This window comes from Ranitomeya variabilis, chromosome 7, assembly GCF_051348905.1.
Source record: "Ranitomeya variabilis isolate aRanVar5 chromosome 7, aRanVar5.hap1, whole genome shotgun sequence".
NCBI classification, from domain to species: Eukaryota; Metazoa; Chordata; class Amphibia; order Anura; family Dendrobatidae; genus Ranitomeya; species Ranitomeya variabilis.
In genome coordinates, this window is record NC_135238.1 from 77,639,491 (window position 1) to 77,665,138 (window position 25,648).

The following is a 25,648-nucleotide window of genomic DNA, read 5'->3' on the forward strand; positions in this document are numbered from 1 at the left end:
TTGTATAATGACCGCACATGATGCTCCATACTGTATACTGGCTGCACATGATGCTCCATACTGTATAATGACTGCACATGATGCTCCATACTGTATAATGGCTGCACATGATGCTCCATATTGTATAATGACCGCACATGATGCTCCATACTGTATAATGACTGCACATGATGCTCCATACTGTATTATGGCCACAGTTCTCCATACTGTATAATGACATACAGGCACGCAGCTCGCACACATGCAGCATCACACACACAGTATCACACATACACACGCAGCATCACAAACGCAGCTCACAAACACATGCAGCTTTGACACAAATGCATCACACATGCAGCCATCACACACACGCAGTCATCACACACACACGCAGCCATCACACACACACACACAGCCATCACACACACACGCAGTCATCACACACACACGCAGTCATCACACACACGCAGTCATCACACACACGCAGCCATCACACACACACACGCAGCCGTCACACACACACACAGCCATCACACACACACATGCAGCCATCACACACACATGCAGCCATCACACACACACACGCAGCCATCACACACACACACGCAGCCATCACACACACACGCAGCCATCACACACATGCAGCCATCACACACACACGCAGCCATCACACACACACACGCAGCCATCACACACACACACACACGCAGCCATCACACACATGCAGCCATCACACACACACACACGCAGCCATCACACACACCCAGCCATCACACACACACACACACCCAGCCATCATACACACCCAGCCATCACACACACACACACACACAGCCATCACACACACACACTCAGCCATCACACACACACACCCAGCCATCACACACACACAGCCATCACACACACACACACCCAGCCATCACACACACACACCCAGCCATCACACACACACACCCAGCCATCACACACACCCAGCCATCACACACACACACACCCAGCCATCACACACACACACACCCAGCCATCACACACACACACCCAGCCATCACACACACACACCCAGCCATCACACACACCCAGCCATCACACACACACACACCCAGCCATCACACACACACACCCAGCCATCACACACACACACCCAGCCATCACACACACACCCAGCCATCACACACACACCCAGCCATCACACACACCAGATACCTCATACACACATGACACACACACAAATGCAGCATCACACATCTCACACACACACACATCACACACACATCACACACACACAATCTCCTCTGTGGTGCAGGGGCGGCTGATCTGTCCATGTGCACTGCAGCTCTTCAGTTTCTCCGGCTGCTCACAGCTCTGCACTGTCCCGGCACCTCCCCCGTCTCTCCTTCTCTGCCGGGATAGCAGCTAAGAGCAGGAGACGCCGGAGCTCCGTGCACACACAGGAGGAAGTGAGTCGCTGACCTCTCATCTTGATCGCTGCTGGCTCTCTTCCTCAGCGTGGCAGCGCCGCACACACAGGGGGCGGGGGGGGGGGGGGGGGCGGGATCGGTCGGGAGGAGACCCAGCATGTATAAGAAAAAAAAAACAGCCACAAACCTAAGCTACTCAGGTGCCGCCCCCTGCATTGTCCCTGCCCTAGACACGGGACATTAGTGTCCCGCCCGGGATCCCGGGGCTGGCTGTCAAAATCAGGACAGTCCCGCGGGATCCAGGACGGTTGGGAGGTATGCGTATCTGAGGGCGGAAGTAAAGCTTATTAGCTCTATGGGAACTATCATAATGGTGACCTACACATGCGCATTAGGTCTGTGTCAGGAGCTGAGGAAATTTTCTAGCGCCTGCGCAGTGTGATCTGTGAAACGCTGAGGGGAGTAATTCACACCGCCATTGCCCTGCACACCTGGTAGGTGTTATACTGCGTATTTTTTTTTATTTAAACTCAGAAATGTACCACTTGTGAGCATACTGACCTTGAGAAAGACGCTGGCAGCGTCGATACGCGTGGGTCTCTGTATCCACACAGCCTCTCTGATCGGATAGACTGCACATCACAGGGTTGCAGGGTATTTCACCCCGGAAAGTTGGGTAAGAGCCCCTCCTCTACTGAAGGGTTGGAGTGGGTATAGGGCATCTAGGCATTCTTTTTCTATACATCCTTATTATCTGGGACTTTTGTTCCGATTGCCCTCCCCCCCCCCCCCCTCCTTCCCCTATAAGGGTTTATAGGTAGGAGATTAGGCCTTGGTGGCTCTTTTATATCAGCCAATCAGACTGGTACACAGGGCTATTATAAATGCAACCTTTGTGTATGAATTGGCATTTGTGATCTGTTTATGTGCACTGATATTATATCAAATACTAGGCTGTGGTGTGTTTTACAATTATTTTGTGACATTTGTCAATTATTGTTATGGACCCAGTACCCAACTATGATGGTGTGGGTTTTTAAATGTTTTAAAAATTGCTTTGTGTGGACTGTTTCAAAATAAAGATTGTTTACATTTTTCTTAATCATTGTGTGGTGATCCCTAGTTTGTGCATACACGTTTTCTTATGTGATATACTGTTTAGAGTATGCATATGGTGATCCCCTTCATCTAATTCCAAATGGACGGTGCCCGCTCATCCATTTTTTGTTGTTTTATCTAAAGGTAACGTTACACTTAACGATTTACCAACGATCACGACCAGCGATACGACCTGGCCGTGATCGTTGGTAAGTCGTTGTGTGGTCGCCGGAGAGCTGTCACACAGACAGCTCTCCAGCGACCAACGATGCCGAAGTCCCCGGGTAACCAGGGTAAACATCGGGTTACTAAGCGCAGGGCCGCGCTTAGTAACCCGATGTTTACCCTGGTTACCATTGTAAATGTAAAAAAAAAAACACTACATACTTACATTCCGGTGTCTGTCACGTCCCCCGCCGTCAGCTTCCCGCACTGACTGTGAGTGCCGGCCATAAAGCACAGCGGTGACGTCACCGCTGTGCTCTGCTTTTACTTTACGGCCGGCGCTCACAGTCAGTGCGGGAAGCTGACGGCGGGAGACGTTACGGACACCGGAATGTAAGGATGTAGTGGTTTTTTTTTTACATTTACAATTGTAACTAGGGTAAACATCGGGTTACTAGGCGCGGCCCTGCATCGCCGATGCAGCGATGACAGCGGGTGATCAGCGACCAAAAAAAGGTCCTGATCATTCACAGCGACCAACGATCTCCCAGCAGGGGCCTGATCGTTGGTCGCTGTCACGCATAACGATTTCGTTAACGATATCGTTGCTACGTCACAAAAAGCAACGATATCGTTAACAAAATCGTTATGTGTGACGGTACCTTTAGGGTGCAATGATCATACTGACACCACGAGTGTGTTATAAAATTTTATACCATTTGGGCAGTGAAAAAAAAAAAATTTGTTTTAGCCCCTAATTTTACATTTTCACAAGGGTAAATGGGTAAAAATGGCACCCAAATTTGTCACACAATTTCTGCTGAATGTGTGCAATACCTCACATGTGGCTGTATAGTACTGTTTAGGGACACAGCGAGACTCGGGAAGGATGGAGCACTATTTGCTTCCAGGTGCACAGATTTCCCTAGAATAGTTTGCAGACTCCATTTACAGCGCTAGAAAAGCAGAATCCCCATTCAAATGATCACAGTTTGGAAATTATACCCTGCCAAATATGTTGATGCGAAATGTGGTTTAGGCACACTGTTGGGCTCAGGAGGGAGAGGGGCATTTGGATTTGGGAGTGCAGAAATTGTTGAATTTCTTTTGGAGGGCTAGGAGCCATAGCGCTTTTCATGAGCCTCTCTACTAATAACATGAAGCCCCCTATATTTCCATTAACAGATGAGGGCCTTTTTGTGTATTGAGTTGAAGATTTTGTTGGGAACATTTTACAGAACATTTTGGATCACATTTATCCTGCGCTTTACCATTTTTGTTTACATTCATCTTTTTGATCACATTTTGTTTCACTTTTTCCAGTAGTATGTTGAAAAAGCATAGTTTGTCATTTTTTTTTACGCTGCTTACTGAAGGAGTTAACTAGTGCAACAATTTTATAGATCGTGTCGTTACGGAAATGGCAATACCAAATATGTGTACATTTTTGGTTTATTATTAATTTTTTTTACATAAAAATGTGTATTTATAGTGTAATATTTTTTATTACTATTTTGTATTTTTTATATATTTTTTTCTTTTTTTTTTTACTTTCTTCTACTTTTTTAGGCCGGGGTCACTCTTGCAACTGCAATGCGAGAAACTTGCATGAGAGCATTCAGCTGCATAGAAATACATGCAGCCGCATACTCCAGTCCCAAGTGCCTGTGGCAGTGCCGGGTATTGAGGCGAGTTTCTCGCATTGCAGTTGCAAGTGTGACACCGGCCTTAGTCTCTTTATTTGACCATCACTTTTTTTTTACTTTTATTGCAGGTATTATGCATACATTATACCTGCACAGAAAGCTTGTGAGACCATGCATTGAGCATGGTCTCAGAAGCATTCCGTAGCTTGGTTACCAGGGGCTAGTCAAGGTCACCATGGTAATGATCGGGCCACACGATGGCATCATGCTGGTGCCAATCTGAAGGCAGAGGGAGCTTCTGTACCTCTGCTTGCCTCCCAAATGATGCGATAGTGAGAAATTGCAGCATTTAGAGGGTTAAACAGCCAGGGATGGTGCCAAAGTCTCTAGCTGTTAGTGCAGGAGCTCGGCCACTAGCAGCGCCGAGCTTCTGCTGTAATCGGGTAGGAGGTGCTGATATTTCAGCACCTGCTGCGTAATCATGCTGTGATCAGTCAGATTGATGACTGATCACAGTGCCCTGAGTGCAGGGACCGACAGCTTTGGTCCCTGCTGCTCACCTGTCACTGACAGCTGTCGGCACTAAACTGTCACCGTGACAGTTCATAGTATAGCACATCATGATGCGAGAACTGACCCTATATTATTTCCATGTACTATTGCTATTTATTTACTGCAGGGTGCTTGCTTATTGTGTTTTTGTCTTTAATATTTTCAGTAGTCCACAGTAGGGAGTGTATGATTCCATCTCAGCTACTGCAGAAACTTTTTCTGACAAATATACTGAATTTTCTTTTTGCCATTGATTGTAATTAAATGCCTTTATCAATATCAAAAAGAAGTTCTGCAGTAGCGATGGTGGAAATAGTAATGTTCTGCAACCTCTAGTGTTGTACACAGCACACTTGATATTGTATTTTATCCATGTTCATGTTGTACTGTTGATTTACATGGTAAGCTTTTTTCTATGCAGTGATGACCATTTATGTGTTACCATTTCTATAGGAACGACATTATTTTATTTCCCCTAATGTTCTCACTATGATCATTTCCCCAGTGTGTTCTATGGGGAGAACCATCTGTCTCCACTGTAATGCTGAGAGTTTTATTTATTGAATATAATGCATTTATTGATTGTTCTTGTTACCCCTTCATAACAAACTATCATCTATTAAAGCCAGTATAACCAAATAATTAAGGGACAAGTAATTGAAATGTAATCCACTTTATTTCACATGTTATCAATCAGATGTCACAATTAGCCATTGGTAGGTCTATGATGTTGTTGAATTCTCTGTCATTCTTGACACATTTAACGATACTTGGATGTCAGAGAGGTCCCAACGGCAGCCAGGAACTTGTCCAGAGCTTGGTGAGTGAGACAATCAAACTTGTCAGGAAAGTGGGTGGCAATTGTTACCAGGATGTGATGAGCCAGGATCTGCAAAGCAAAGGAACCCATGAATACATCTTAGTAACACCCATACCTCAATGTCCTGTGTTTCATACTGTAGCAAACTAATGCTATTAATGTTCTACTACGAGTGGTAAATATGGCAAACTTACTTTGAAGTTTCCAGGATCTACTCTCAGGTCATAGGCATGGAGGTCACTGAGCTTAGACAGGGCTCCTTCAATGTCATCCATGTGCTTTGAAGCTTCAGTCAGGGCATTAACAACTTTCTTGCCATGGGCCAGAATCTGAGGAGAATCCTTGTGCATGTCAAAGTTGGGGAAGTAGGTCTTGGTCTGGGGACTGGAAAGGAACATCCTAAAACGGATAAATAAAAAATAGGATTGGGTGAATGCATGGCTATATACAGTTATGAACAGCATGGCAAGAACAGAAATGACGACGATTCAACATTGAAAAACCACAATCCATCCCAACCTGTCCCACCATATCACATAGTAAATGAGTGAGACCACATGTACCTGTACAGAGCTTCTCCTCCATACTGGTCAGGATGGGATGCTACACATGGCCAGATGGCCTGAACGTTTGCTTTGTCGTCAGCGTTGAGAGCCATGGTTGCTTGGGTGTAGAATGAGCAATGCACGCCAGTGATGACAGCTCCTTAAATTCAGCTTTTTATGGGGTTCTGATACTACTGTGCCCACCTCCATATTCATCTATTGGATTAGCCAGCCACGTAGCTCCTCCTGGGCCCACCATAGCTTCCACACCCAACTGCCTTGGATCAACTCCAGGAAAAGCTGCCCAGCCTAGTTTTAAGAGTTTTAATAATTTTAGAGATAACCCTAATAAGGAGCTAGACTGTAATAAAATAATCGTAGAATTTAAGAGTAAGCAACAAATGTAAATGACGTGGTCCTGGTATAAAGCTGGGGACATGTTTATTACACATCAATACATTCTTGAAATGCTAATTAAAAGACATCATTTATATGTCATAATGTATATACAGTATGAGTGATGGATGCTATAGAAACATACACAAAATCATTATAGCTCAGGAAGAAAAAAGTATAGAAATGAAGATGTATTTAATATATATATGTATGCATATATATATTAATCAGACATATATATTTATTAATTTATATACTTATTTATTGTTTTATTACTTTTTTATGTATTGATTTTTTTAGCCATTGATCATATAGATTGGCATGCTGAAATGCTAAATTTGCAAAGAAAAAATCTAAAAATAATTATAATTCAAATGCATAATAAAGTAATCTAATCATGAAGACCCACAATAACATGACACAGCAAAAAATCCACCTTTCCCACTGAAGGTTGATTTAGTGCAAAAAAAAAGTATTAATAACAGCTAAAATTAAAAAAACATTTATGTAACTAAAGTTACGCTCTAAAATAACATCATGTATCTAGGCTGGCAACAAGGCTCCTAATTCCTTACAGTAATTAAATAGGCAATGTAATATTCTAGGTGCTAATACACCTAATATAAACAATATTTGGGCCAATTAATTACTGTGTACGGAGAGGATCATTGCAGATTAATTACACTGTATAATATCCAACACCTTTTATGTGTAACATTAGATTAGTACTAGTGTTTTTCTCATGTGTGCAGTTTGTAGACATTAGTACATGAACTCTGCAATAATTGTCCGTTGCTGTCGGCTGCTGATAACGCAGCATTTTACTGATGGAGGAAGGAGGTGAATTTCTGGGGTAAATGTGCATGAATGTAACAGATCTTGCTACTAATTGCGATATCGTATAATACACTAAACCCGTCTGATACATTTATGTAGGTGATATAAACAGCAGATCAACAATAGAGTTTCCCAATGGCTGATGATACAGTCCCTGCTAATACAGAAATATCATAAATATGACATAGTTAAAATACAGTCTCTGATATTAAACAATATTGCATGATGATCAGCTAAATAAATATGCAAGATAAATGTAAATAAAAAAATAAAATGACAAAAGTAACCAAATGCTTCCACATAAATAGTCGTCTCATGCAGAATAATCCAAATTCAAGGAATTAAATACAAATTCCATGGAACCTTGTCTTATCAAAAATGAGTCCTAGTTGCAGCTCCCCTGTACACCGCCCAGACATCATGTATGCCCAGTTATCAGACATCTCTGGACTGTCAGTAACAATAGGACCCTTGTTTTCCCATCAGTAAAAAAAAAATGATGTGTCTGTGTTTTGTTTTTAAATGGGAGACACCTGTACAGATTGTTATGACTGTTATCATCATTTTACCGTTACAGTGAATGCAGTGGATGGCTTCATATGGGAGTTCTGGGCTGTAGATATAGTGTGTATCACTTATAATCTCAATGATTTACATTGGCTGTTTGTGACCTTTGGCCACTTATGTCCTACTGCCCCTAGTGCTCCAATTGGATTTGCTGGGACTTGTTGTCCGATAACTCTGACTGTGTCCATGCAGTCCATCACTACCAGTTCTGTTAGCACTTACATAAATACAAGGATTAACGACAATATGTGAGCAGTTAGTTATGTGCTTACTGTAAAGGTACGTTCACACGACCGTATTTTTAAAGTGACAGACAGAGATGTAAAAATATCGCTCGCCTGTCAATGGGAGGATGCCGGGTCACTAGCCATGTGTTGGTATCGTCGGCGCGTCACTAGCCATGTGTTGGTATTGTCAGCTAATAGCTCCAATGGGATGTCCTATTCAGTGCAAGCTGGACCGCATGCATGGAATGCAAGCGGTCACATAATTACAGGAAGTCAGTGGGATAAGCCGGCGGCACATGCACACAACCAGACGCAACCATATATAATGAAATGTTACGCACACAGGTGGCACACAAACCCACTGTGCCATGGGGCCGGGCTTGCCTAGGAGGGGTGCAGCTAAGCAGCTACCAGGAGTTCACTAGAGCTTCTGATAATGGAGTTACGCTAGGCTGCGGGTAGACTAATAGGGGCTAGGACCTCTGCAGAATGGTTACTGACACATTGAGATCAGGGGTGGATTATAATAGGGTCAATCTGGGCGGTAGCCCAGGGCCCAGTGGTGTGGGGGGCCCTGGGCTACCGCTCAGATTGCCCGCCGCCATCAGGGCCCCGTATCCTCTGCTCACCGGGCCCCTACCGGTGCTGCGGCAGTTTCACCTATTGACGTGCGGACGCACGCCCGCACGTCAATAGTTAACAACAGCCGCCAGCCAATTGGAGGCTGGCAGCTGAAGTTGGCCGCAGGCACAGTGCACACGTCGCCGGCATCTGACGTCATTGTCAGTCGCCTGCGAGTGCGTGCTGCTGGAGGGACTCGGAGCTTCGCCAAGGAGCGCAGGTCAGGTAAGGAGAACTCGTTTTTTTGTTTTCTTTTGCGAACGGCAATCCAGGGGGCCCGGGCCAGAATGCTGGACACTGTCTGGGGGCAATATGCTGGACACACTGGCGCAGATTGCTGGACACACTGGGGGCAATGCTGGAGACACTGGGGCAGATTGCTGGACACACTGGGGGTAATATGCTGGACACACTGGGGCAGAGTGCTGGACACACTGGGGGCAATATGCTGGAGTCAGACACTGGGGCAGATTGCTGGACACACTGGGGCAATATGTTGGACATACTGGGGCAGATTGCTGGACACACTGGGGCAGATTGCTGGACACACTGGGGCAGATTGCTGGACCCACTGGGGCAGATTGCTGGACACACTGGGGGCAATATGCTGGACACACTAGGGCAATATGCTGGACATACTGGGGCAGATTGCTGGACACACTGGGGGTAATATGCTGGACACACTGGGGCAGATTGCTGGACACACTGGGGGCAATATGCTGGACACACTGGGGCAGATTGCTGGACACACTGGGGGTAATATGCTGGACACACTGGGGCAGATTGCTGGACATACTGGGGCAATATGCTGGACACACTGGGGCAATATGCTGGACATACTGGGGGCAATAAGCTGGAGACACTGGGGGCAACATGCTGGACACACTGGGGCAGATTGCTGGACACACTGGGGGTAATATGCTGGACTCACTCGGGCAGATTGCTGGACATACTGGGGCAATATGCTGGACACACTGGGGCAATATGCTGGACATACTGGGGGCAATAAGCTGGAGACACTGGGGGCAACATGCTGAACACACAGGGGCAGATTGCTGGACACACTGGGGCAGATTGCTGGACACACTGGGGGTAATATGCTGGACACACTGGGGCAGATTGCTGGACACACTGGGGCAGGTTGCTGGACACACTGGGGCAGATTGCTGGACACACTGGGGCAATATGCTGGATACACTGGGGCAATATGCTGGACATACTGGGGGCAATAAGCTGGAGACACTGGGGGCAACATGCTGGACACACTGGGGCAGATTCCTGGACACAATGGGGCAGATTGCTGGACACACTGGGGCAGATTGCTGGACACACTGGGGGTAGGATGCTGGACACACTAGGGGCAGGATGTTGGACACACTGGGGGAATGATGCTGGACACATTGGGGGAAGGATGCTGGACACATTGGGGGCAGGATGCTGGACACATTGGGGCAGAGATGCTGGACACTGGGGGCAGAGATGCTGGACACTGGGGGCAGAGATGCTGGACACACTGGGGGCAGAGATGCTGGACACACTGGGGGCAGGACTGGAGACATGGGCAGAAAGTAGACATGGGGCAGGATTGGAGACAGATCATGCAGGATGGATACGATGGAGACTGATGGGGCAGGATGGGGAGATCATATGGGGCAGGATGGATACTCATGAGGGTAGGATGGGAGAACATATGGCTGGAGCCAGGAATGAGATACACGGGGCCAGGATGGGGATATTATTATTACCATAGGGGCTAATTAAGGGATATTATTACTGCAGTGATGTATTTATTTTATTTTTTGAGGACACTGTTTTAAATGGGGGGGGGGCGGTCCTGTTACTGTGTAGAGTGACACTATGTCGCCTCTTTTTCTTCATGTGGTGTAATGTAGAAGTTGGGAAAAATTAAGTAATGTGTTCTACAAGCGGAGCTCGAGATAACTGTGTTATTTCCTGCAGAGACGAGTTCTGGCTGGATGAAGTGATGGTGCTCTGTGCTGGATGAAAGATGAAGGACTTCACCTAGAGATGTCACTGGTGAGTCAGTGTTACCGATACACTGACACTATACACTGTATACTATATACTGAACTGAAGGGTAAATTGACTAGATCAATGGATATTTGACAGGTTATAGTTTCACACAGCAACTATTTTTCTGGAATAGTCTGGTTCAGGTATATGATGACCTTGTCGCATGACCTCGTCACGACCCCAGCACATGGCCCCGTCACATGACCGGGGGGCCCACAGTGTCTGAACAGCCCGGGGCCCTGGCTAGCCTTAAACCACCCCTGATTGAGATTGGACTGATTCAGATACTACCGCAGCAGCTTCAGGGTACAGGTGCCGTTGATGTGGCTTCAGTGGTCGGAGACTGGATGTAGCAGCCGGAATATATGGGATACTTGGATAAGCACTGGTTCAGACATACAGGTGTTGGATATAGATTCAGGGACTAGTTGCACACAGATCGGGGGCCGAGGTTCAGGCACTGGAAGCACTAGGACCTGGACTTCGGATTCAGGACTTGCTGCACCAGGACCAGGGACTCCGAGTTGAGGACTTGCTGCACCAGGATCAGGGACTTCGGGTTCAGGACTGGCGCACCAGGAACAGGAACGTTGAGTACAGGACTGACCACACCAGGACCAGGGATTCAGTTTCAGGATACTGGAGCCTTGGATTTCCGGTTCAGAACTGTCTGCACTGGTCACACTGGGTTCAGGGATTCTGGTTCAGGACAGTAGCCACACCAGGGCCAGGTGACTTCACAACCTCATTGGTAGAACACCACTTTACCTAATGACTCAATGTATTGTTGTCTTATACACAAGATGCCTCCCAGTTATTGGTGAACATTAACACTAAATGCTTCTCAGCTAATTTCACTATATGCGCCCTGCCCCTTTAAGAGCAGGGGAGCGTGCAAGCACACACAGGAGAGGAAGTAGGGAGCACACCAGGGACCATGCCATGGGGTCAGTGCAGTAAGTATGTCAGTGTCCCCGAAGGAAGAGGAAGGAGAACCATGGAATCATGGAACCACAAATGAAATACCATTGCCTCCAAATTAGCAACATTCGTGGTAGTGGGTCATTAAATCGTTATATCTGATATTATGTAACAACAGAATCACAGATAACCCATATCATTTTTATTATTGTCCCTATATGGCACAGGGGAAATTTGTATAACCAACAAAGAGAAAGATGTGCCAAGGAAGAGAGTATATCCAATAGGTCGGTTTCACACTAGCGTGCGTGATGCGAGAAACTCGCACGGGTCTCTTGAATCAACACCCGGCACTGCCGCCGGCACTCGGGACCAGAGCGTGCGGCTGCATGTATTTCTATGCACCTTGTATTTCTATGCAGCCGTACGCTCCTGTCCCGAGTGCCAGCAGCAGCGCCGGGTGTTGAAACCGGCCATATACAAAAAGCAGGGAAACCGAAATAGCATTGATTAGCTCACCCACCAAGGACCCGACACGGGTTTCACCACAGAATTCTGTAATATATATCTTTCCTGTAACTAATTGTTACCATAACTATTGCTATGCTTGGGGTCCTGTCTGCAGGGAATCTTCTTATTTTACTTTTTTTTATTATGTCATTTATTTTTGGTGACATTTTCCCTCACTCAGCAAACAACCATGTTAATTAATATGTAATTATATCGTTCTTTAAAATCATCATTTTCTCTATATGAATCTTGTTGAGTCGTATATTCCCACTTTTTTCATATATTGTTTTTAAATGTATGCTACCTTGAGGCAATACGATATGTGAGGTCGCTGCATGGTTAGCCATTTAGGTGGTATAAATGTACCCTATTTTAGAGCACAGCACGGGCACTTTAGGTATCTACACCCTTGGCTCTCCTATGTACAGGTCCTTCTCAAAAAATTAGCATATAGTGTTAAATTTCATTATTTACCATAATGTAATGATTACAATTAAACTTTCATATATTATAGATTCATTATCCACCAACTGAAATTTGTCAGGTCTTTTATTGTTTTAATACTGATGATTTTGGCCTACAACTCCTGATAACCCAAAAAACCTGTCTCAATAAATTAGCATATTTCAACCGTCCAATCAAATAAAAGTGTTTTTTAATAACAAACAAAAAAACCATCAAATAATAATGTTCAGTTATGCACTCAATACTTGGTCGGGAATCCTTTGGCAGAAATGACTGCTTCAATGCGGCGTGGCATGGAGGCAATCAGCCTGTGACACTGCTGAGATGTTATGGAGGCCCAGGATGCTTCAATAGCGGCCTTAAGCTCATCCAGAGTGTTGGGTCTTGCGTCTCTCAACTTTCTCTTCACAATATCCCACAGATTCTCTATGGGGTTCAGGTCAGGAGAGTTGGCAGGCCAATTGAGCACAGTAATACCATGGTCAGTAAACCATTTACCAGTGGTTTTGGCACTGTGAGCAGGTGCCAGGAAGCATGAAGTGCTCCAAAATCTCCTGATAGCTAGCTGCATTGACCCTGCCCTTGATGAAACACAGTGGACCAACACCAGCAGCTGACATGGCACCCCACACCATCACTGACTGGGTACTTGACACTGGACTTCAGGCATTTTGGCATTTCCTTCTCCCCAGTCTTCCTCCAGACTCTGGCACCTTGATTTCCGAATGACATGCAAAATTTGCTTTCATCAGAAAAAAGTACTTGGGACCACTTAGCAACAGTCCAGTGCTGCTTCTCTGTAGCCCAGGTCAGGCGCTTCTGCCGCTGTTTATGGTTCAAAAGTGGCTTTACCTGGGGAATGCGGCACCTGTAGCCCATTTCCTGCACACGCCTGTGCACGGTGGCTCTGGATGTTTCCACACCAGACTCAGTCCACTGCTTCCTCAGGTTCCCCAAGGTCTGGAATCGGTCCTTCTCCACAATCTTCCTCAGGGTCCGGTCACCTCTTCTCGTTGTACAGCGTTTTCTGCCACATTGTTTCCTTCCAACAGACTTACCATTGAGGTGCCTTGATACAGCACTCTGGGAACAGCCTATTTGTTGAGAAATTTCTTTCTGGGTCTTACCCTCTTGCTTGAGGGTGTCAATGATGGCCTTCTTGACATCTGTCAGGTCGCTAGTCTTACCCATGATGGGGGTTTTGAGTAATGAACCAGGCAGGGAGTTTTTAAAAGCCTCAGGTATCTTTTGCATGTGTTTAGAGTTAATTAGTTGATTCAGAAGATTAGGGTAATAGGTCGTTTAGAGAACCTTTTCTTGATATGCTAATTTATTGAGACAGGTTTTTTGGGTTATCAGGAGTTGTAGGCCAAAATCATCAGTATTAAAACAATAAAAGACCTGACAAATTTCAGTTGGTGGATAATGAATCTATAATATATGAAAGTTTAATTGTAATCATTACATTATGGTAAATAATGAAATTTAACACTATATGCTAATTTTTTGAGAAGGACCTGTATATGGATCTTTATACTAGTTTTTTTCTAGTTCTTTGGGAATTTCTGTGTCTCCTTTTCGAGGTTTTCTTTTGACCGGTCATTTTATTCAGTATTTGTTTTTATGTATTTACTTAATAAAAATATTTTTTTAACCACTACTGCCGGAATCTCTTCATATCCTTAGATAGGTATTCATTATTACAAAGTTTTTTGGTGGTGTAGTTCGTATTCAGCCAGGGTGACACAGTCGGAATCGTCATAAATGAGCCCCAAGGGCACTAAAAAATTCTTCCATGTCAATCTCAGCTGAGCCGCCACAAAGCACCTTAAAATGTGTTCCAAAGATTGATCTGCCCTTTCAGTCTTATTGTTGATTTCATGGTGATAAGCAGAGGACAATCACAATTTAATCCCTAGTTTACTACAAAAAAGGTACCAGAATTTGGAGACAAATTGCATTACCCTATCAGACACAATGTTAAGAGGGATCCCATGTAATCTTACAATATTAGAAATAAATAACCTGGAGAGTGTCTCTGCATTAGGTAATCCTGACAAAGGAACAAAATGAGCTTGTTTGCTGAATCGGTCAACCACCGCCCAGATATCAGTATTCCCACCAGACAGAGGCAAATCCGTAATGAAATCCATGGACAGATACCTTTCTGGAATATTGGCAATGGAGCCCATTCTGAGATCAGCCTGTTACGACAAACTTTAGCGCGAGTGGAGACTTCACAAGCAAATACAAAATCTTTAATATCATTATGCATGGACAGCCACCAAAAACATATAGCAATGGATTTTCACATAGCTGTGACCCCAGGATGACCACTCAAGACAGAATCATGAAACTTCAGATGCAATCTAAGATACATAGTCACAAATAATTTGGACCATGGATAGCCGGAAGGAGCCAATGACTTGACTTTACAGATCCCCTCTTCCAATTCCGATGTTACCATGGAAACCACAATACTCTGAGGAAGAATGGAGATGGAGGTTCTGGAGGAGAAAATTGAATCAAAACTGCGTTATAACATATGAGCTTTCACATTCTTAGACCCCAGCCTGAATGGGATAGAGAAATCAAAGGTAGAGAAAAACAAGGACTATCTAGCCTTGTTTAGCTTATTCAATGTTCGCTAGATTCTTGTGATCAGTGGCCACAGTAACTTGATGAACCGCCCCTTACAAAAAATACCTCTGTTCCTCAAAGGCCAATTTAACAGCATATAACTCGTGATTCCAAACATCATAATTTCTTTAAACAGAGGATAATTTTTTAGAAAAAAAAGCACATGGACGCAGGTTAGTCAGAGTTTTGGACCCCTGCTATAAAACAGACCCTACCCTGACTTCTGAAGCATCTTCCTCCACAATGAATGATTTTTGGATTTGGACATCAGGTTAGATTAAAACAGTAGCAGACATACTATAAATGTTTGATAAGCCCCAATAGCATCCAGCGACCAAACCTTGAGATCTGCCCCCTTATGTGTAATGTCAGTAAGAGGTTTAACAATCTGAGAAAATTCCTTGATAAATTTTCTATAGAAATCGCCTAATCCAAGAAAATGTTGCAAACTATTAAAGTCAAAAGGTTGAGCCCAATCAATTATGGTCCAATCAATTATTTCTCTAATTTAGCAAACAAAGAGTTCCCCCTCAATCTTTGTAAAAACTACACGGGCATGTTCTTGGTGAAAGTCTAAATAGGGTGAGAAAATGAGAATATCATCAAGGTAAATCACAACAAATCTCCAAATATAATGGGATAAAATGTCATTCATAAAGTTTTGAAAAACAGCAGACATGATAAGATTTTCAAACAAACCCTCAGGTATTGAAAACTCTTTTTTCCACTCATCACCCTTCCAGTTGCATATTATAATGTAAGTCCCTCTAAGATCAAGTTTAGAAAACCTCTTAGCCCCCAAAAGCTGATTATATAGGCCAGGGATAAGTGGAAGTGGGTAAGTATTTTTAACCGTAATTTAGGTTTAGCTCTTGCAAATCGATGCAAGGACGGAGGCCGCCATCTTTTTTTTTTTAACAAAGAAAAATCTGGCAGCCACAGGGGAGGAGGAAGGACGGATATGACCCTACTGTAAACTTCCGTTAACATATTCTTTCATGGCGGTCCGTTCAGGTCCCAAACAAATTGTACAGGCGAGCTTTAAGTAATTTGTCATTAGGGTAAAAATTTATACGACAATTATAGGGACAATGGGGAGGTAATATCTCCGTCTCTTTTTTTCTGAGAACACATCCCCAAAGTAATTCAAATACCTTGGCAGACCCTTCAGACTCGTAGAGCATATTTGTACAGATTTTAGACATTTCTTGTAACAATTGGGGCTCCATTTAACAACTTTCTTCTGACACCAATCAATAATAGGATTGTGAAGAAGCAGCCATGGAATCCCCAGTACAAACCCAGCATATTAATTGTCCAAAACAAAACAAAAGATGGATTCAGAGTGAAGCACTCCTACTTGGAGCATGAGATCCACTGTTACCCTCTTGACCAAATTCTGGGCTAATGGTGATTTGTCAATGGTGAAAATTTGAATGGGTCTCTCTAAACTAACTGTCCCTAATCCTAACTTTAGAATCAGTCACAAGTTGAATTTACAAGAAAACCCAAAGTCAATGAACACCTGGTCCTTGAAGGATAACACCATATTCATTAATGCTGTATGAGAGGAAGAAAAAGGTACCTGGGGGTCTGGGTGATCTCTTCGTCAATCACCCAGACCCAAACGTTCTCCCGACAGTTTGATTCCCTGAGAAAAAGTTGGGCAATCCTTGACAAAATATCCAGTAAGATCACAGTATAGAGAGAGTCCAAGATCTTGTCTATGTTTCCTCTCCACCACACGAAAACTGGCAACTCTGACCTCCAATGGCTCCACCTCAGGTAAATGGACCTCCTCCATGGAAATATAATGGGTGGCCTGCTGTTCACCCCGTTTATCATGGATTCTGTGGTCCAGTCTTATGGCCTGGGTCATGGCCTGAAGCAGAGAACAAGGGGCATCATGAAGAACCAGAGCATCCTTAAGAGATTTGGAAAGACCTTTGCGGGACTGGCACCTAAGTGCTGCATCATTCCACTGAACTTCAGTGGACCACTGCCAGAAGTCAGTGCAGTAGTCCTCAGTCATGCGCTCCCTCTAAGCTAGGTTCATGATCTTTGCCTCAGTGACCTGGATCCTGTCGGGTTCGTCATAGATCAAACCTAAAGCATCATAAAAGGCATCCACAGAAGACCATTCTGGGGCTTGTGGGGACAAAGATAATGCCCAGGTTTGAGGACCTCCATGTGGTAAGGACATGATTATTCCCACCTACTGGAACTCATCCTCTGACAACCGTGGCGCAGGATAAAAAAATAGCTTACTCTCCCTGAACACACTAAACTGGTTTTGCTCTCCCTAAAATTTATCAGGGAGGGCCAAACAGGTTCAGGAGAGATCAACTGTACCTCAGAGGGTACTGACATCACAGGCACTGCCGGCAGTGGAGAGCTATAGGAAAATTTCATAAATCTACCATATTTTTCAGACTATAAGACACACAGGACCATAAGACTCACCTAGATTTTAGAGGAGGAAAATAGAAACAAAAAGCTGAAGCAAAAAATGTGGTCATGACACACTGTTATGGGGAGGAGCTGCTGATGACACTGCTATAGGGGAAATATTCCCAATCCTGGTGTATATATATATATATATATATATGCCCCCCATCCTAAATATATTTGTCTCCATCCAGATATAAATGGCCATCCTGCCTAGTATACATGGCTACCATCTCCATCCTGTTATACATGGCCCACCATCCCCATCCTGGTATACATGCCCTCCTCTCTATCCCCATCCTGGTTTACATGTTCCCTCATCCCCATCCTGGTATACATGGCCACCATCCCCATCTTGGTATATATGGCCACTATCCCCATCCTGCTATATATGGCCACCATCCCCATCCTGATATGCATGCCCCCCTATACTGGTATACATGACCCCATCATGCTGCCCACATAAAAAATAAACAGTTCTACTTAACTTCCCTCCGCTCCCTTGCAGCAGCATTCTGTTCTGATGCCAACAGCTAATTAAAGCATGTAACAGCGCATAATGTAACTGCTATGCGCCCTCACACACTAAGATCAGCTGCCAGAATACTCACTGCCCTCCCCACCTGGGATTATTGGCATGGAGAGCAGTGAATGTTCATTTTCTTTAATAGCGGGCACACTGTTATAGCCGCAGCCACCATGCAAACACGTGTGCCCGGTATTGAAGAGAATGAATATTCTCTGCTCTCCACTCCCATGGGCATGGAGAGCTGTGAATATTCATTCTCTTTAATAGTGGGCAAACGTGATCGATTGGCTGGGGAGGCTGTGTACCTGCTTTTAAAGAGAATTAATATTTACTGCTCTACACACCTATAGTCCCTCCCACATCTCGGTGCCGGCTATGTACATAGAGGTGGGAGGGAATATTGGCATTGGGAGCAGTGAATATTCATTTTATTTTAACAGCGGATACAGTGTTAGCTGCAGCAGCCGGATCCTGCCTCCTGTGACCCTTTCCTCTGCCCCTACCCCCTCCATCCACAGTCACAGAGGATATATATATAAGGTACATGTGGATTGTAAGACATACACCCCACTTTCCTACTAAACTTTGGAGGAAAAAGTGCATCTTATAGTCTGAAAAATAGAGTAATTATCTGACCCTGCAACTGATATTATTATGATTTTAGACTCTGGCATTCCTTAGCCAAAATCTTGCATCAGTGACAAAGTGTGTGAACTGGATCCATACTGGCGAAAAAAAATCAAAAAACGTATAGGCCACACGTAATCTGTTTGAACTAAAAAGGGTGGGGACATTTACTCATAGGTAGGAGTTCAGAACTATCTACATGACCAACAGAAATAGAACTACACAAAAGTTCCAATGTATAAAACATAAGCCTTTAATGAATACAAAAAAACTGAATAAAATACATATTAAAATAAAGAGGATATGAGCTTGTACAGCGAATATAGTGGTAATAAGTCACATATACAGTTTAACATTAATCACCAATATTGATATAGTATCACAGGTTCCGAGTATTTCATAAGAAAGCTCAGTATCAAACAATTAAGCACTATAAACAGTATATCCATAAATAAGCATTAGTGTAAAATTCACCATATGGATGAATTGCTATCTACATGAGACGCTGACTCCACCTAGTGGACAAAAAGAATAATATAGACATCACAAATCCATAGGTTTCCATATTTTAGTGATAACCTCAGTGTGACAAATAATGATAGCAGTGTGTACCTATAGCAAATCATATAACAGAAATATATATACCATAGCGTATGTGTATATACAGTTAGGTCCATATATATTTGGACAGAGACATCATTTTTCTAGTTTTGGTTATGGACATTACCACAATGAATCTTAAACAAAACAATTCAGATGCAGTTGAAGTTCAGACTTTCAGCTTTCATTTGAGGGTATCCACATTAAAATTGGATGAAGGGTTTAGGAGTTTCAGCTCCTTAACATGTGCCACCCTGTTTTTAAAGGGACCAAAAGTAATTGGACAGATTCAATAATTTTAAATAAAATGTTCACTTTTAGTACTTGGTTGAAAACCCTTTGTTGGCAATGACTGCCTGAAGTCTTGAACTCATGGACATCACCAGACGCTGTGTTTCCTCCTTTTTGATGCTCTGCCAGGCCTTCACTGCGGTGGTTTTCAGGTGCTGTTTGTTTGTGGGCCTTTCTGCCTGAAGTTTAGTCTTTACGGCTACTTTCACACATCAGGTTTTTTGCATCAGGCACAATCCGGCGAATGTTGGAAAAACTGGATCCGGCGCAGATTGTGAAAAACTGATGCGACGGATCCGTTTTTTTGACGGATCCGGCTAGCATATCTAGATTATTGGATAAAAAAAAATTTGGAGCATGCTCAGTTTAAAAAAACGGAATCCGGCACCGGAATCCTTCATTTTCCGGATCAGGCACCTTCCAGCTCCCATAGGCTTCCATTCTAGCAAACAGCCGCAAGCGCTGGATCCGGCGCTTCCGGCTTTTTCGCCGGAGACAAAAAACGTTGCTATGGACGTTTTTTCCAGAAACTGGAAATGGCAGATTTGACGGATCCGGCGAAAACCGGACGAAACACAATGTCATCCGGCACAATCCTGCACTAATGCAAGTCTGTGGGAAAAAAACTGGATCCGGCGGTAACATTTGCCGAATCCGTTTTTTTTAAATTTAGCTGGATTTAGCCTGACAGCGAAAACCTGATGTGTGAAAATAGCCTTACAAGTGAAATGCATGCTCAATTGGGTTGAGATCAGGTGACTGACTTGGCCATTCAAGAATATTCCACTTCTTTGCTTTAATAAACTCCTGGGTTGCTTTGGCTTTATGTTTTGGGTCATTGTCCATCTGTAGTATAAAATGACGACCAATCAGTTTGGCTGCATTTGGCTGGATCTGAGCACACAGTATGGCTCTGAATACCTCAGAATTCATTCGGCTGCTTCTGTCCTGTGTCACGTCATCAATAAACACTAGTGACCCAGTGCCACTGGCAGCCATGCATGCCCAAGCCATCACACTGCCTCCGCCGTGTTTTACAGATGATGTGGTATGCTTTGCATCATGAGCTGTACCACGCCTTTGCCGTACTTTTCTCTTTCCATCATTCTGGTAGATGTTGATCTTGGTTTCATCTGTCCAAAGAATGTTCTTCCAGAACTGTGCTGGCTTTTTTAGATGTTTTTTAGCAAAGTCCAGCCTAGCCTTCTTATTCTTGATGCTTATGAGTGGCTTGCACCGTGCAGTGAACCCTCTGTAGTTACTTTCATGCAGTCTTCTCTTTACGGTAGATTTGGATATTGATACACCGACCTCCTGGAGAGTGTTGGTCACTTGGTTGGCTGTTGTGAAGGCATTTCTTTTCACCATTGAGATTATTCTGCGATCATCCACCACTGTTGTCTTCCGTGGGCACCCAGGTCTTTTTGCATTGATGAGTTCACCAGTGCTTTCTTTCTTTCTCAGGATGTACCAAACTGTAGATTTTGCCACTCCTAAAATTGTAGTGCAGCGCCCCAGAGTCCTGGTCGTTGCAGTATTGTGGCTCCGCCGCTATGGGGAGCTATGGTACGTCTGATGGCACTGAAGGAGTTCATCTGACCAGGTATCACAGACACCAATACATTTCACCGCTGGGCCTCCAGGGGGAGCTAAGGGTTCTATTCACTAGGCCACTCCTCACATACTGGTAAAACTGGGAGTCAGGCAGGAAGTTAGGGAGAAAGCTGACTGGGTTGGAACCAGGCAACACCTTGTGGCAGAGGGTGTTGTGGGGGGAAGACTCGGTAGGGCCCCTGTCAGGGGTGGGATCCTGACAGAGGCTTGGCAACTGGACAGAACGTAACGGGACCGTGCCTGCTCAGAATAGCGGCGGTGCCCAAGGAAGGATTAGAAGCGAGATAGATTGTGCTGAGTGAGAAACGAGATCAAACCAACAAGGAGAATACCAGTAGGAGTCGTGCTGTAAGACCGAGGCAACATCCTACTGAGGCGCAAACAACCGGTGGCCGGAACGCCGAAGGAAGTATTTCTATATACAGCTTCAGGCAATACTTCGAACCTACGGCAGGACAGTCAGTCTCAGGCGGGCTGTCTCACCTAAATCACCTATGCAGTCTTGGGGGGCAACTTGTGGAGAGGGGCGACTCTAGGGTCCCGGAAGAGCTCCGAGCCTACCCTTCAAACGGGTGCCGTCCTAACCGTAACATCAGGGAGGGACGGAAGATTAGCAGAACATCATCTAATCGTGTTGTGAGGGAACTTAAGAAACAGACACAACAGTTGTGGGGACTTTCCGTAAGCACAGCAGGGAAGGACCGCAACACATAGCGCTAGAAGGAAGGCACAGATTTCCACCTGTAAAGAGAACTCTGGAGGTGCCATTGGACCGGCCGGACTTGCGCAGCCTGGTTATCCGGATTCCGGACTGAGGATCCAGAGATCTTCAGTAAAGAGGTAAAGAGACTGCAACCTGTGTCCTCGTTATTTACTGCGACCGGCACTTCACAACCACTGCACCGCAACATCATCCCATACCTCCACCTTTATTGTACGCCCCACAGCAGGGTCACGGACCGGGTCTAGCCACCGTGACAACCCCAGATGTTGTGAATTAGACTTTTTGGCTCCCTCTTGTGGTTACTAGTGATATGACTCTGGGATTTTCTTCCCTCAGTTTGCACCCAGCTGGGTCGTTAGTTCAGGGGTGTTGCTATATAAACCTCCTGGAACCTTAGTCCAGTGCCTGGCATCGTTGTAATCAGACACATTCTGTTTGCTCCTATCTGCTGGTCCTGGTTCATGCAAAATTAAGCTAAGTCCTGCTTCTCGTTTTTTGGGTTATTTGCTTGCTCTCATTTTTGTCCAGCTTGTACTAAATGTGATTCCTGATCTTGCTGGAAGCTCTAGGGGGCTGGTGTTCTCCCCCCGGGCCGTTAGACGGTTCGGGGGTTCTTGAATTTCCAGTGTGGATATTTTTGATAGGGTTTTTGCTGACCATATAAGTTATCTTTCTATATTCTGCTATTAGCTAGTGGGCCTCTCTTTGCTTAATACCTAGCTCATTCTTATGTTTGTCTTTTCCTCTTACCTCACCATTATTATTTGTTGGGGGCTTGTATCCAACTTTTGGGGTCTATTCTCTGGAGGCAAGAAAGGTCTTTCTTTTCCCTTCTAGGGTTAGCTAGTTCTCCGGCTGGCGCGAGACGTCTAGAACCAACGTAGGAACGTTCCCCGGCTGCTGTTATTTGTGGTGCTAGGATTAGATATATGGTCAGCCCAGTTACCACTGCCCTATGAGCTGGTTTTTTGTGTTTGCAGACTTAGAAATTATTTCTGAGACCCTCTGCCATTGGTGTCATAACAGTATGCCAGGCCGCTGCCACACTGCGCATGTGCCAGAATCACGGACTACAGCAACTTAATCATCAGAGGAGCCAGTAGATCACAGCGGCGGCGTCAGCGGTGCGGCCCTGCCAGAAACCCGTGTGATCCGGGGCGAAGAAGCCTCCGCCTCACCCTTCGCCTCTTGGAATTAGCGAGCTAGACGCATTACAGGAAACCCACCAGAAACATGGCGGAAGTGTCCATAGAGGCGACACCAAGCGAGGCCGGAAGTAGGTGGGGCGCTGATCACGTGCTGCACATAAACACTCAGCCTCCTAGAGCTTCCAGCAAGATCAGGAATCACATTTAGTACAAGCTGGACAAAAATGAGAGCAAGCAAATAACCCAAAAAACAAGAAGCAGGACTTAGCTTAATTTTGCATGAACCAGGACCAGCAGATAGGAGCAAACAGAATGTGTCTGATTACAACGATGCCAGGCACTGGACTAAGGTTCCAGGAGGTTTATATAGCAACACCCCTGAACTAACGACCCAGCTGGGTGCAAACTGAGGGAAGAAAATCCCAGAGTCATTTCTGAGGTTCATTCCTCGGTGTTGGCAGGTCATCCGGGAATTTTTGGCACCAGAGATCTGGTGGCTAGGTCCTTTTGGTGGCCTTCCTTGTCACGGGATGTGCGGTCATTTGTGCAGTCCTGTGGGACTTGTGTCATGATTCTCAATGGCGAGAGAACATAGCCCAGCATATGTGAGAACTAGCTCTTGGAAGATGGAAACTATACTGACCATGAACTAAACCTGCCGCACAACTAGAAGTGGCCGGGTAGCATGCCTACGTTTTTTTATCCCTAGATGCCCAGCGCCAGCCGGAGAACTACCTAATCCTAGCAGAGGAAAAGACAGTCCTGGCTCACCTCTAGAGAAATTTTCCCAAAAGGCAGACAGAGGCCCCCACATATATTGGCGGTGATTTTAGATGAAATGACAAACGTAGTATGAAAATAGGTTTAGCAAAAATCGAGGTCCGCTTTCTAGATAGCAAGAAGACAGAAAGGGCACTTTCATGGTCAGCAGAAAACTCTATCAAAACACCATCCAGAAATTACTTTAAGACTCTAGCATTAACTCATAACACCAGAGTGGCAATTTCCGCTCACAAGAGCTTTCCAGACACAGTAACGAAACAGCAGCTGTGAACAGGAACAAAATGCAAAAACACACAAGGACAAAAGTCCAACTTAGCTGGGAGTTGTCTAGTAGCAGGAACATGCACAGAAAGGCTTCTGATTACATTGTTGACCGGCATGAAACTGACAGAGGAGCAAGGTTATATAGCGACTCCCACATCCTGATAGGAGCAGGTGAACAGAGGGGATGATGCACACAAGTACAATTCCACAAGTGGCCACCGGGGGAGCCCAGAATCCAATTTCACAACAGTACCCCCCCTCAAGGAGGGGGCACCGAACCCTCACCAGAACCACCAGGGCGATCAGGATGAGCCCTATGAAAGGCACGGACAAGATCGGAGGCATGAACATCAGAGGCAGTGACCCAAGAATTATCCTCCTGACCGTATCCCTTCCATTTGACCAGATACTGGAGTTTCCGTCTGGAAACACGAGAGTCCAAGATCTTTTCCACAACGTACTCCAACTCACCCTCAACCAACACCGGAGCAGGAGGCTCAACGGAAGGCACAGCCGGTACCTCATACCTGCGCAACAATGACCGATGAAAAACATTATGAATCGAAAAGGATGCAGGGAGGTCCAAACGGAAGGACACAGGGTTAAGAATCTCCAATATCTTGTACGGGCCGATGAACCGAGGCTTAAACTTAGGAGAAGAAACCCTCATAGGGACAAAACGAGAAGACAACCACACCAAGTCCCCAACACAAAGCCGAGGACCAACACGACGACGGCGGTTGGCAAAAAGCTGAGTCTTCTCCTGGGACAACTTCAAATTGTCCACCACCTGCCCCCAAATCTGATGCAACCTCTCCACCACAGCATCCACTCCAGGACAATCCGAAGATTCCACTTGACCGGAGGAAAATCGAGGATGAAACCCCGAATTACAGAAAAACGGGGACACCAAGGTGGCAGAGCTGGCCCGATTATTGAGGGCGAACTCCGCCAAAGGCAAAAAAGCAACCCAATCATCCTGATCCGCAGACACAAAACACCTCAAATATGTCTCCAAGGTCTGATTAGTCCGCTCGGTCTGGCCATTAGTCTGAGGATGGAAAGCAGACGAAAAAGACAAATCTATGCCCATCCTAGCACAGAATGCCCGCCAAAATCTAGACACGAATTGGGTCCCTCTGTCAGAAACGATATTCTCCGGAATACCATGCAAAC

At 45.0% G+C, this 25,648-nt stretch overlaps 2 protein-coding genes across 4 annotated transcripts in view; one reads left to right on the forward strand and one right to left on the reverse strand.

The window, feature by feature from the left end:
- The first annotated feature begins 1,720 nt into the window (after nucleotides 1–1,720).
- The window catches only part of LOC143786094 (hemoglobin subunit alpha-3-like), a 223,423-nt gene continuing 199,495 nt past the window's right edge, over nucleotides 1,721–25,648 (forward strand). Inside the window, exon 1 of one of the 3 annotated variants that reach the window (XM_077275304.1) lies at nucleotides 1,721–1,894. The gene's annotated coding sequence lies outside the window, so the exon portion shown is untranslated. The remainder of the gene's footprint in view (nucleotides 1,895–25,648) is intronic. The other 2 variants (XM_077275305.1, XM_077275306.1) reach the window with 2 other exon arrangements.
- LOC143784977 (hemoglobin subunit alpha-2-like) lies at nucleotides 5,519–6,400 on the reverse strand. The gene is made up of 3 exons (XM_077273596.1): nucleotides 6,245–6,400; nucleotides 5,876–6,080; nucleotides 5,519–5,750 (listed from the first exon to the last, which is right to left on the reverse strand). The coding sequence occupies exons 1-3, from the start codon at nucleotides 6,337–6,339 to the stop codon at nucleotides 5,622–5,624; spliced, it is 429 nt and encodes a 142-aa protein (XP_077129711.1). The 5' UTR covers nucleotides 6,340–6,400; the 3' UTR covers nucleotides 5,519–5,621.